Source organism: Nestor notabilis, unplaced genomic scaffold, assembly GCF_000696875.1.
Source record: "Nestor notabilis isolate BGI_N333 unplaced genomic scaffold, ASM69687v1 Scaffold2733, whole genome shotgun sequence".
Lineage (NCBI taxonomy): Eukaryota > Metazoa > Chordata > Aves > Psittaciformes > Psittacidae > Nestor > Nestor notabilis.
In genome coordinates, this window is record NW_009923089.1 from 443 (window position 1) to 14,987 (window position 14,545).

The window sequence follows — 14,545 nt, forward strand, 5'->3', positions numbered from 1 at the left end:
AAAACTCCATCAAGTTCTCTGAGAACTCAGAGATGCTGTTTTGAAGTAAAAGGTGTCCAATGAGATTCCAAGAATTTTCATCATTATACTCAGTCAAACAAGTTAGCCAAAAGACAAAGACAATTTTCTTCTCTTCTGATATGACCGCTCAAACCCTATGATTTCCCGACTTTCTTTGTCATTGCATGTAAACCTGCAAGATCCCTTACCTGGACTAAACAAAGGTACCCATTAGTTATTTACTGTACTGTACTGTACTACAACCTAGCTGTTGTCCAGGCACACTGAAAACTCACCACTACATGGCCAAGTCTCCAAATCCACTGCTCCAGTTAATGGAAGTCTAGGTCACTCAAAAATCAGAATTACAGTCAGCAATTCTGTTTGGGTATACTGCCTGACAGGGCATTATGTAGTTTCATCACAAATCATTGCAATTGAATGCAAAATAAAGGAAACTTGAGTTTATTTAGCTTCCAGTTTCTGGGAGGTCAAGAGGAGCTAGGGCTGCTCTGGACAGAAAAAGAAAATAGACTGTTCTTGCAGATCATTTTCTGCCATATTCTTTCTTTAGGACCACTGTTTTATTGTTGCCCTTTCCATTACATGGGATGTACATATTATCAGGTGTTAATAAAAGGTCAGTGCCTGTACAATACATTCTACAACTGAGCACCACTTTCCGTAACTGAACAGGCAAAGAAATTACACTGAACATCAGCATCTGGCAGTATTTCTCCAAAAAAAGTGACTAAAATGGGTTTAAATTGATTAACACTATTAAATCACATCTAATATTTGATACTACATTATTTCATTACAGCTATACGATACAATTATACAAAATGTGTTAACATCAAAGAATACAACCAAAATTAAGATAGCAAACAAAACCTATATAACTTTTTCTTTACAGGAAAATACTTTTGAAGTATGCATGTAACTGCCCATTCTTTTAAAGAAAATCTACCGCAAGCAATGTTATCAACCTCCAGAAAATCACACATAGCATTACCACGCATATCCCCAAAAAGTGTACAATATGCACACTTGGAAAATACAAAATTAAAAAAATTGTAAGCAACAGGTGAGCTTCATATTTATAAGAATGTGAAAAGAAGTCCAATTTTAGCACTCTTGTATAAAGAATTGTCTTTTTTTGATGCAAGTTCATGAACTGACCCGTCCGGTTGGGGCCACACTTTACAAAACACCGTGTTCTTGAAATAGGATTACAGAGCAAGGTAGAGCATCTTAGCAACGTCACCTTAAAGTTTTTTTTGTGTGTTTTTTGCTTTTTATTTACTACTTATCAAAACACGTCCTTTAGGTTTGTAGGGTTCTTTTTTAAAATTCTTTCCTAGAAACAATATACAAAGGGGAGGCATATTTATTTCCAATTCATACTCCTGTAAGATGCTTTGAGTTCAAAAACTTTCTCCTCCAACTTTCACTGGTTGTTTTTGGCCTTAGCGTGTGTTAAGATGTGAGATTTCAGGTTAGTTGATTGCGCAAACTTCTTATTGCAGCCGTCAAACGGGCAAACATAGGGCCTGTCGCCAGTATGAATTCGTACATGTGTGCGTAAATTGAAGTCCAGTGAAAAACGCTTTCCACATCCTTCAAACGTACACTGTCAAAAGGAAAAGACACACTCCATTAGCTAACAAAATATTGCTCATTTCAATCAACAACATCATTCTTTAAATCACTAGACTGCCCAAACATGAAGTTAGATGCTAAAAGTTATCATCAGTGAAGCTGTGAGCATCACTTGTGAACTGTATTAAAAAATAAAAATATTTCAGGTTGCTTTACCATAACAGCATATTTAATTTTCAAAGAGGGAAATAACTTTCAGCTTGCAAACAAATGCTTTTAGCAAATGCTAAAAATAAACCTTCTCTGCATGGGAAACTGTATTTTGCTATGGTGTACTAAAAAAACATTAAAAAAATGTTTTATATCAAAATTTCCTCCTTTCAGTGATAATCTGCAAAGATTTGCTCACTTTACCAGCTTTACTTTTAGGATGGACTTGGAATACAAAGAGCAACATGTTTAGTGGTAAATACTTCTATTTACCACACAACAAATCCAGAATATGCATCTTAGTGAATGCCTGAGGACTGCAAAGCTGATTTTTGAAATCAGTTAAGAAAAAAAAAAATCAACAAGAAATAACATCTTAAATGTGTACTGGAGAACAAAGGTATACTCAAGACTATGAATACCTGTAAAGAAGGTTTTTAAGGAGTATCGTATGAAGTAGGCAGGGGACCTCTGGTGGCAGAAGCTCACGTGACTTGATATGAATGGAAAGAGATTCAGTAACTACCATCATGTAGCTTAAAACTGATTAATACGAACTACTGAAAATTAATAGCATGAGTCAACTGAGCAAACATCCTCAAGCCTCAGTTGTCTACAAGTGCTAAGTTGAAAAGATGAGGAGAAAGAGACATTTTCCTCATCCAGTAGTAAGTGCAGGCTTCATTTCTGAAGTCAGTAACTTTATATCATATTTTGCGAGGTATCTCCCGTGTACATACAATTTGCTAACTTCTAATTCGCTGAAAGGGACTCCCAATTTTTAAGGTGATCATTCAATGCCTTATCTGATTTTGAAAGAAACATAGTATCCCTGAAGTCATACAGAAGCTAGGTTACAGTTACAGTCTACACCTGTTCACTGAATAAACTGTTGTCCATAGGTTTGAGGGTTAACAATACCTGAAAGGGTTTCTCTCCAGTATGAACTAGCTGATGTCGCTTTAGTTTTGAACTCTCCACAAAGGCCTTGCCACATTCCGCACATACGTGTACTCGAGGGCCATGAGTGTGCAGATGCTTCCTCATGGCAGAGTTGTCCCTGAACATCTTTGTGCAGCCCTTGAAAAGAACAGTGAAACTCCATTAGTAGAACCTTCTTTATCAGCACTAGCTTATCTATCTGCTACAGCATACGCATTTAAAATGCTTTTATATCCTGAATGCCGCCTTAAAAGTTGGCCCTGAGAAAAAAAACCCTTACATTTATTAAAAATTAAATAAATAAAAATACCAAATAGAACTAATCACTTGAATAATTTGAAAAGTTTACCAAAACAAACACACGCAATCCCAAACAAAAGCCCCCAAAACCCTTTTGTCAGTATTATGAGCTATGTGCAGTCAAGTGAGTAACAGGACAGTCTCACAGAAAAGATGCAGCTCTGACAGAAGCAAATGAATAAACAAAACAAAAGCATTACAGTTTTAGGGAAGGAAATAAAGGCGGGGGGGGCGAAAAGAAAAAAAGACAAAATGATAGTTCATGGATACCTAGGGTATATTCTTCAATGTGCTGTTCTGAATACTACATTTCAATATGCATTGTATTTTCTAATATACCACAGATTATTCTCTAATACCAATTTGTATGTGCACCACTCCATCTCCCAACATTCTGTCCTCTTCCTTTTCCGTCCTTCTCACTGCTGAGAAGAAATGGAGCAAGAGGGTTTCCAGCAGGTAACAGCTTACAGAAACTACCTTGTCCAAACTGGCAGCAGCAGACTGATCACTACCACCTTGAGATGTAAAGAGATTGTCACTGCTTCTACAGTTTAAACCTACAAAGTGATACCAAGCAACTGAATAAGGTAGGAGAACGTCTAAGTTAGTGCCAGCTTAACCTAAAAGCAAAACATACTCACATTAACTCAGGTACAGCATCAGAAGTCTTAATTTGGGGTCCATGCTGCATCAACACAGGAATACTGCTTTTGATTCCAGAGTACACCTTAGCCAGCAGCATCCTGGGGCTCTCCTTACCTAATCTTTGGATACCTTCTTATTCCCCCCACCCCTTACTTTTTAGCGACAATCTACAGACATCTGTCTTATGGTTTATAAATGTCTTCCTCAAGGTACAAAATCCCTCATAAAATTCTATAAACAACTATAATTTTTATCTGTACTCCACGTGATGCTGTTTAAACTTGCATAAAACTAGTCTACCAACATCACTGTGTTACTAGGCATAAAATTCAGTAGAACCTAAGGGAACGTTAAATCACTAGTTAAGTTCTGCAGGCTTTCTCTTTGGATTTTTTTTAACTAATAACCACATTTAGGTATGCCTTATTTCTTAAAAAAAGGGGGAAATGACACTTTCAGGAAGAGTTGTCTCTTCAGGCATTAGAATTTCTTTGGCTAATTTAAGAAGCGTTGTGCCACCATTCGTTTCATCTAACAGAACTTCTGGCAAAGCAGAACCAAAATAAATACACCATCAACTTTCTTGCATTTATTTCAATGCCCCTGCTTGCCTATGAGAGGAGCAGTTACATCTTCTACAATAATTTTCTTTTTCTAAATTGAAGTCACAAATGCACAAGGCCTAGAAACACTAGAAGAGAGAAAATGGAAGGACAGAATATTCTTTTCTTTAATCCCTGTTCAGATGAAGTTGAGGCTATGAAAAAGTAAATCAAAGAAATGAAGGCAGCATTCCTTAGTATTGTAAGGAGTAACTGTTCCTGTATCTCCACATACTACACTAAATACATTATATTTATAGAACAAAGAATTTGAAATAAATAGAAGCACAAAGAGGAATCCACCAAATTCCTTCGACTACGGCTGTGAGAAAGCAGCCTGCTCTTCATGCTCTCTAATGTGTACTATTAGCTATCTGCCCTGATTATATGGATAGGCTCATCGCTTATCTAGACCAGAAGTCAGCAAGATTGTATTTGTCTTTTTTTAATTACAGACTAAGTCAGCTAGCAGAAGTTCTACGAAAGCTGGATAATGCAGTAAAGCAAGATGCTACCAATCTAGGTGACTGGCAACATTTATTCAAGATAGAGGCTTCCCTGCTACCAGCGGGTCAGATTCGTATCACCAGGATACCTCTCTCCCTCTTTCAAGATGATGCACCTTCCAGCTCTGTCAATATAATACAAAGTCTTACAATAATGATGACTTTGGCATCTGCATCATAAATTGCTGATTCCTGATCTAGACTCCAAATCTGTCATAGTTTCCAAGCAGAGGATATATAGATCTTAGGAACGTACTTTGAACAGCTTTCAGAACATTCTTTCAAGTATGTATTCTTGGGTGGCAGGAAATCACAACAGTAAAACCAGCATGTTAGGGACTGTGCATCATGGTTACCAGAAGCTTAGGGATGCACTAACCTTAAGACAAGGAATGGGAATAATATATTATTCAGTGAAAGGTTTTTAAAGCAGCCTCTAAAGAATTGTAACTAAAATACAGTTAACAGAGTGTAGTCTATTAACAACAATATATTTCAGTTATTCATTCTCAAGAGAAAACACCAATACAAAATTCTGGTCCAAAAATTACTACCTAGTCAGAAGCTGAGCACTGAACTTACTTTGTGAGGACAAGCTATCGTTCGTGGAGCATCATCTTCTTTAATTTTTCTTGGTTTCATTCTTAAAGATAAAAAAAAACCCAAAACACATTAGAAAAAGATTAGTAGACAGCTCTTCTCACATAATGGCCTACATAATGCACACATTTATTTGATAGTATTACATGCATCAGTGTTACTCAGCTTAGTATTTTCAAAACTTTCATAATAAAATTAACAGTGCTAATTTGGCATTTGTAAAGTTCAGCTTTTCCAGAAGGACCTCACAAATACGGAATAAGACATTCAATACTGCCTTCCTAGTCCTTTGAATATGTAGAAATAAAGTGTTTTTTCCTGACTTAGGCTAATTGTAAAGAGGATTTGTTTGAAAACCCTGGTTTTCTTGTGCTAGTACCCATGTAGCCTAGTATTTATCTTCACCTCCTCTCATATGAAAGACTGAGTAGCATCAATCATTTTTCAGTATTTTCACCACAGAAGACTTCAGAAGAAAACAGTACAGAAGCAGGGAAGGCAGGCAAGTTGTGGATTCGACACAATGTAGACATCTGCCATAACCACAGAAAATGCAATTACTCTTACTCTAAGTTACTGTACACATGGATTCCATTGTTAGAAACTGACAAGCAATCATCTATTTATTCTTGGTTGCTGATAGGGATCTTCACCACTACATTATTGTGCCATTAGTCTCCACAGACTACATAAGGAGCCCAGCCAACTATTGCTTGCATGTCCTAGATGTTTGTTTCAAATACAATAAGGCTTCCTATAGAAAACAATGTTAGAACAGTCCTGCCACAGGCATCTGTCCCAATGTCCATATAGCTGACTCTTCTCTGACAGTATTCCAGGGAAGTGCACTGCACTTTTACCTGTTTTTATTTCCCAAAACTGTAGTGCTGTCTTCAAAAAAAGTTCAAAAACAAGTGGCTTATCTCCACCTTATAACAGAGATAGATAGATGTAAATAAATGCACCTCATACAGCTGGAGATTGACTTAGGTAAGTAATGAGATTCTGTGCATTCCAACACCTTGCTGTAGAAGCTAGTCTGTTTATCTGAGTTCCTGAATGACTTCTCCTGGTACAACACAGTTATGTATGACAAGGTAACTACATTTGGCTATCTATAAGTTAAACAAAACATTTTCTGGTGTAGTCTCTAGTCTAAATGAAACAGAAATAAGTGGCTTTTGTTCTTTTCTCTAAGTGGACACTTGGGAAACTCCTGCTGGCTCAGCATCTCCAGACTACATTGAATATATACAATGCTAACTAAAGAACACTGCAGCCTCCTGTAGGGTTAAAAATACAAATGTTACAAAAACACAGAAGCTGGAGAGTATCACGTTCAACAATCCCCCTATTCACAGATACTAACAGCTCCAAATGACAGGTATGAAGTATTTCTGAAAAAGCTCCTCTTGCACCATTGCCAGCAGCATAACTAAACATTTTGTCAATTTAAGGGCAGAAACATCCTGAACCCAGGAAACTCTATCTGTTCCTATAAACTTGCCTATTTATTATCTTAATCTCCCTCATAACTTTTTTCAACTCAGATGGCCTTATTGATTGGATTTAATTTTATATAATCCAATTACAATAGAGCATGATTGTGCTGTGTTTAGTTTACCCAGCTTCTCTAAGTATTAAATACCTAAATCCAAACAAGTGATTGGGATTAACTGATTGGCTACATTCTCCAGTGAGATTTTATACTGATACAGGTACTGAGGCTATAGGAAAACACACACACAAAGGCTTTCTTTCAGTACCCCTACAGAGAGCTTCCAAGTGCCCTTTTGCATGGGATTCTCCTTATTATTTCTTTTTGATTTTTACAAAAGGAAAAGGCATAAAAATCAGTGCCTGTTATGCCAAAATGGGCACATAGAAGAATGCTTTGACAAGACTGGACCTGAAAGAACATAGTGCCGTGGTTTAATGATGTTAGAGAACAAACACCCTTAGGGAGCAAAGCTGGTGCCAAAACCACCTCCTTTACTTCTAACCCTATCGACTTGTTAAATGTTGGCTGAACCATTCCCTCAGTGCCAAAAAAGCAAAGCAAAAAACTCCTAGGCCTAAGATGTGTGTCGTGACATCATCTGAAGTCTTAATTGACCATCTGTAAAGGGAGAGAATAGACAGAAAAGGAATCGCTAACAAAAGATGTGGTCAATAGCTTTAGTGGGCAGCGCCTGCATTTTTTACACTGATCCCACTGATCATGTTAAATGGTATTCACAACTCTTGTGTGTCTTGCCTCTGGTATTAAGTCAATCTTTGAGAAAGAAATGCTGCAACAGTGTCATCTGTAAAAGGCTGCCAAGTAGTCTCAGAGGGAAAATACCCTGGCCAGTGTAGTCAGGAAGCTTAAGGAACCAATCACAGCTGAACTGGATGGTCAGCCATGGGACAGACTGGAGTTTCAACATACACTTTTCAGCTCAGTGCCTGAGAAGGCACATAACATAGGAAGTGTCCATTCTGGAATAAGCTGACTTTTTAATTTTCAAGCTTTGTTTATCAAGTGAGGAGTATCAGCCCAGAGGTATACTTGGATGTAAAAACATTTTGCCCTATTGACTACAAAATGACAATAAAGTTTAGTTAATAAAGGGGCAGATTTAAAATCTTTTCCTTTCTCCTGCAAGTATGGGAAATGGGAAACTTAAGCTTAAAATGCGGAACAAGACTATGTGTAAGCTCAGGGTTCCATTGGCAACCAAGCTACTCAATAAAACAGAAGCACATATTTCAACAGGAAAAGGTGGCAAACAGTATCCAGGCTAGATCTCAGTGCCACGTGCAGCAAAAAGCTGCTGGACCCTTGGATTAAAGGTATGAGGGCATGTACACCACAGGCACAACTACAACAGATCACTTTGTCAAAAATGTCATCTTGCTCACAAGGCTGTGGAATCCATATGGACAATCACTCAAAGAAGAATTTAAAGACTTACATATTCAAATGTATTAGAAAAAAAGATTTTGGTCTTACTTTAAAATTAACTTTCTGCAAAAGGAGACCAGACTAGAACCTGGGCTGTTGATCTTAATTACACTGTTGCAGGTAGCTCTTGCTGGTGGTTAGACTTTTGGCTCCCACCCAGTAGAGCATCTCTACCAGCTCCGTCCAAGTTTTCTTAGCCTGAAACATTAATCAAAAACAGAACTCTAACACATACCACTATTTAAAATGACTACAGACACACACATTAATACCTGGGTGGAACTTTTGAAATGGCTGCCTTTGCAGAAAGTCAATTTACATGGCAAGACCAGAATTTTCATTTCTGCAGTTAGTTTATACAGGCCATGCCTAGTAGCAGCGATTGCAGAATAGCTAACCTTTTGGATCAAGGCACTGGGACACTGCAATTAAAAGGCCAAGTTGGTTAACTTGTATTCAAGGGATGGAGGGAGGGAATGGGGAGCAGCAGAGGGAGCAGGAAGGTGCGCAACCCAACAGCTTCACAGAATAAACTTCAAAAAAGCACACTCTCCTATCCATGCGTAAAGAAGATTGAGTGAAAAATCACAGGTATTAAATCACTCAGTTCCTTAAAACAGAGAGAGCAACTCTGTTATCGTGCAAGATCAGAAAGTAACAGTTACCTACCTCTTTTCATCTACCCAGCTGAACTGAAAGAACTGTACCTTGATATAACCAATCCCCCACCCCAAGCCCCTGTCAATCTCCACAACCTATTGTCTTTTAGATAGATCCCAGTTCAAAAGTTAGGCAGTGTCAAGGCTAGGAATAGAGAAAATCCCCAAGTCAAAAAAACAGTAACAGTATAGAATTCCCTCCTTGTTCTACCATCTTCCTTTTTTATCTTTGTTAAACTTCTGTGTTCTCACATCTTTTCTTCTCCCTTCATATGTAAATCTAACCTGAACAGCGTTACTCTCTCTCAGGCAACTCCTTTGACACATCCTAGAGGTCTCTGATGACAAACACTGATATTGACCTGTGCTGATGACCACATCCCTAAGAATAGTTAAAAGAGGAGGAAATTATTCCCTATCAGCAGCATCACCGTTGCTCCTGACCTGTTGCCTCACTCTGCCATTCCCCTTGCACTGCCCTGCTGAGGCAAAAATAACGCGAGCCTCATGGCCCTATGCTGCTGCAAGAATTTATTTGTGCTGAAGAACTCCTGAAACTGGCTAGACTGGCTTTTGCTTAAATAGACAAAAGGGGAGTGGTGCAAGATGTCCTCGGAATCTATTTACAGACAAAGAGCACACAGCTCGTTTCTTACTATGCTTTAGACAGGCAGGAAAATGTCATAAAAAGAAAAAGTTCTCTTTCAATCTAAGATTCTGGCAAAAATAATTACTGATTTTGTTATAGTTGTGAAGAATTTCACATGTGTAAACACAGCAAGAGATTTGCCCTGCCCTGAAAGAACACTTTGGGTAAAGCAATCGTCAGTTTACTGCCCTTTAAGCGTATCTGTAACAAGAACAAAACCAATGCAAAAGTGTTAAACTTGTAAAGAGGCCCAAGTCATAAATCTAGGAGACCAGAATGTTTTGCTACTTTTAAGAAGGGCATCTTATTTCAAATACTCCTTTGTTTTCTATCTGTTTTGTTAAGCGGACAGAAAGAAAGGGCAGTCCTCACAATGGCTCTCAGTCAGAAAAGGTACTAAGAAAAGCAGAAGATAAAGCCATGGACAGTGAAGTTTTTACCACTAGGACCCATTACTGCACCAAGTTTCCAGCTACAGCATATTCCTCTCACTTTTTTTAGTTTTACTGATGCCTGTGTTCTGCTGTCTTTAGCCAATTCAGTCATGTATCTGTCTGGAGGGTAAGAGGGAGGGAGAGCACAATCAGGAACACCCTTTTTAGTGGCTTTGTTTGAAGGAATTTGCCGTATGTACCCACTAGATATATGTCTGCTACTTCTTCAAGCTTATATTACCAAGTAGTTATGACTTCCTTACACCTAACTACAGAATTACTTGTAACCAGTTGAGGCTTGGATGAAACATTTTATTTCACTTAAAGGGATTTCTGGTGTCCAAGTCAAAGGTACCAAATGTGAATGTGAAAATTTATTAGGTTTTATTTCTTTCTGAGCAGCTTATTCACAACTAACATTTCACATTCTGGTATGACTGCCTAAGAGAAATCCACTTTTCCTTTTTATTGCATTTTTAAAGCATATAAAAGAAAATGCATGAGTTCTACAATAGAACAGAATAATTTGTAAAGGGCAATAAATTGCCCAATGAGGTATAATCTATGGTCATTCAATGTGTTACTGAACACATCTTAATGTTCTGACAAAGCTTGTTTATTCAGTATTTTCCATAGTTTTAGAATGTATAACCCTTTTCCAGGAAAAGCTGTAAGAGTTCCAGTTAAAGGATCTGGATTCCTGCTATATGACTCAATGACAAACGCACTAAAAAAAAAGCAGCGAAAGCCAACGGTATCGCAAGAGAGAGTATAACTGCTCACTCTGCTGGTGCCACCTAGTTGCTGAGCAGCAGCAGTGTCCACTGCAGATGCTGAATTACTACAGTTTTTAAACCTTTACAATTTATTTTCTTTTAAGGGCTGCAGAGCTACAGAGGACTTCAAGCATCAAGTCCACCCCTGCCTTATTTTTCATTAATCAGAACCTTGCCTGAAATCTATTACCACTAGAATTCAAGCTTTGCCCATTTAAACTTAACCTCAGAACTTTGTTCCTAACAATTGATGTTAACGTATCTTAATCAAAATAAGCTGCCTGATTATAACCAGTGAATCTAGCCTGGATTTGAGCGGCTAATTTCTACAAACGTATAGTGAAATTCTTCCAACTACCTTCATGAAAACAGGAAAGCAGCCCAAAATAACTTGCTCTCAACTGCAAAAAATACACTTAGCACACAATTTCACTAGCCAGTTCATGCTTCCTTATACCCAGGCTGCACACAATTCTTTTTTCAAGCCACCAAAATACAAATCTGTTATTCAAAAACCTTATAGCACATGAAGCTACTGAAGTTTAAAAGTAAGTTTCAACTTCACATGCTGCTCAAAGTTTTCTGAATACAGCTGCTGAGAATTTCAAAATTCTGAACTGTAAAACAACCAGCAATGCTTGAAACTTTCAGAGAACTTTACACTAAATAAACACATTCTTTAAGCATGAAGTATTCTTAGGACCTCCAAACCCAATTCCCATACATGTAAACCCTTCTTTTTTAGCTTAGTTTGCCATGCAAACTTTTTAGTGATATTACGCAGAGCAATCTAGATCAACAAGACAGTTGATCAATATAAAAATAGGCTCGTAGGTATCAGTGCTTGAACTAATGTTATTAGCTAAAAGGAGTCCCTTTAACATGCTTCACTGTAAGAGCACCAAGACCTTAACAAGCAATATTCATATTCTAATATACCCATATTCTTCAGTGTCAGCTACACACAATCATTTAAGATTAACATACAACTAACAGTTTTCTTTTTCTTCTCTCTTTTACTCTGGCCTTAAGAAGTTTGATTCAGACCAAGAAATCAAAAAAACTTTCTTAAAGCAGAAGACGCTTGAAGTTTCTACATTATCTACAATTAAGCTATCAGAAAAATTCTTCATAGGTTTGAGCAACTTGGGGATGTTGCTAAATGTCATGTCCCCGCAGTTGCTTGCTCTACCACCATGTATTTGTCTTATGACTAAAGGGGGTTACATTTTATCTGCTGTACAAAAATATATTAACAGAAAATAGACTGTACACATAGAACTCAATCTTTCTATAATCTGCTAAAAATTCTAGCTCTAGAACTTCCTAGAACATTCTACCATGAATAAAAAGTGGTAATTTTAAGTTACTGCCAGCTGCCACTATTTTCTCAACAGAAAACTAACTAAAACCCAGAGATGCAGTACATTTTGCAACATTAAGAAATATGCAGACAGATCTGACAGAAGCAATCTGATCGTTTTGAGAAGCCCAAATCCTGGCAACCATTTCAAGTACTCAAACCAAACTGGAAAAAAATATTCAGTATTTGTATGGAGAATACCCTAGGTGAAACTATTTAAATTTCCTAACAAAAGATAGCTATTCAGTACTTAAATGTTTAATAGAAGCGAAGGTTCCAGCATGTTTTAAAATAACAGAATAGCATTCTAAACACACAATGAGTAGAAATGTGTAAGTAACATTTTGAAATCAGAATGCTGTTTACACTTACAGAGTATCATTACAAAAGGTATTAAACTCTCAGCAGGTCTCAGAGGAAAACAGAATCATTTTCATCACAACAGTAAAACAAGTAACAACAGTATCAATAGCTAGAACAGCCCAGCACTTTAGATAGAACCCCATTTTCAGCTGTTTGTGATGTGGTTTTACACATTTCCAGATCAGATAACCTGAAGCATGGAGCAAGTCCTGCAAAACTGTCTTACTAGGAGCCTTCAAAATCCATAGTTCAATGGCTTTACTGAAAACAACTGTGGGACAAGGCTGTGCTGGCAATCCTCCAGCACAAACACACCTAACAGTAACAGAAAAAGCTTGTATGAAGTTTAAAAAGGTGAAGCAACAGTAGATGCACACAGGAGAAACCAAGATTAACCTAACCAAGAAGCCAGACCAGAACTTGTTTCAACAGTCCCTGTCATCTAGTAACTACCTGAAAAACCCAGTAGTAAAGAAAACAAGCAAAAAGCCACCAAAACAAACAAAAACCCCACCACACATACTTCTTGCTCTCCTAGCTGACCCAGGAAATAAGAGTAACAACATCTGACCATCCATCTGCTCTGTCAGAATTGTGCACCACGGCCCTGAAGAACAGGCATCTGATAAATGAGTGTAGCTTCAATACATACTATTGGCTTTCAAAATGGGGAAAAAACTGGTAACAGCAGCTGCCGGATGCCAACGCTGGTGCTCAAATATTTGGAGACACCAGCACTAACACCGTCCATGGACTGAGTGGAGGAGTATGCCTTTGGTAGTTACAAGTACATGCACACAAAGTAGGAAACCAAATAAAGGCTGCAAAGACAACTCTAATATCACAGTCTCCAGGTGCCAGAGCAGACTTCCCTGGTGACCTCACGGTTGCCCTCCAGTGGCCACCGGTTGCCCCAAGCACTGGGTACCAGAGCTCTGCAGAGGGAGGGGGGAAGAGACACATGACTCAGTAGCTCACCTAGAACAGAGCTTCAGCCACTCCACCTCTATTTGAAAGTAAAAGTAACCTTGTAACTCGGGTCAAGGTACTGATATGTAAACGAGTGATAGTGTAGTCTAGCTTTCTTGTGCTGGACTACCTGAACGCAGAGTTTCACATATCAGATCCTTTGAAGCTGAAGAATTTAAGGATAGTCTCATGAAAGACACATTCTGTCATGTCAAAGATGCAGTCTATCAATGTATTTAGATCCTGTCTTACCCAAGAGGAACTAGAGACCAGAAGTCATTGAAGAAGTGAATATAAACCCTAGTTGCTTTAACACAGTATCAGCTACTCTGCTCTGAATTAAATCACTTGTTTTAGAAGATGACTAAATGGAACAATAAGCCATACTAAATCTACCATTTATTTTGCCTAACAGTTTCATCATTAAACCAGGGAAAAGAAAACCATTTTAAAGATAATTTCTTCCTACTTACCTAGCAAATTCAGCCAGTTGTTTGGGGTCTGAGAGGTCAATGCCAGGTATTCCACCAGGAGGAAGTTTCTTCCCTGTCATGTACTCTGAGTAATCTGGAGGAGAATTCTCTCCAATGATCTGCTCTTCCACCACTGTTTCATGGTCAATATCTTTTTTATCATCTGAAACACACAAAATACCAAATTCAATACATGCTAAATGTGAAAACAGCATATAAGCTATCAGGCTATATCAATAGAAATTCTCTATTGCTGCACACTTCTGCACTTCCAGATTTCCACACCAATTGTAACAAGCAAAAAGACATCCATACAGTTACAGAATGTAGAACACAGAAAAAACACAGTGGGTGAGGAAAAAAGAGAAGCAAAAGTTGCATATCTAGTTAAACACAAGTAAGTATAACAATCCTATGAATGTTGGCTGTGTTTAAAAGATAATGCACTTTTCCTTAAACAGCGTCTAAATATTTAATTCTCTTAACCTCTTCAAGACTAACC

At 37.8% G+C, this 14,545-nt stretch overlaps 1 protein-coding gene across 1 annotated transcript; it reads right to left on the bottom strand.

Annotated features, from left to right (window-relative positions):
* Window positions 1-369: 369 nt before the first annotated feature.
* On the bottom strand, window positions 370-14,239 carry LOC104400812 (transcriptional repressor protein YY1; the record flags this gene model as incomplete). Its single annotated transcript, XM_010011943.1, has 4 exons — window positions 370-1,633; window positions 2,734-2,892; window positions 5,393-5,453; window positions 14,044-14,239. Coding segments are annotated over 4 exons (599 nt in total), but the record flags the coding sequence as incomplete, so codon positions are not given.
* Window positions 14,240-14,545: the final 306 nt, after the last annotated feature.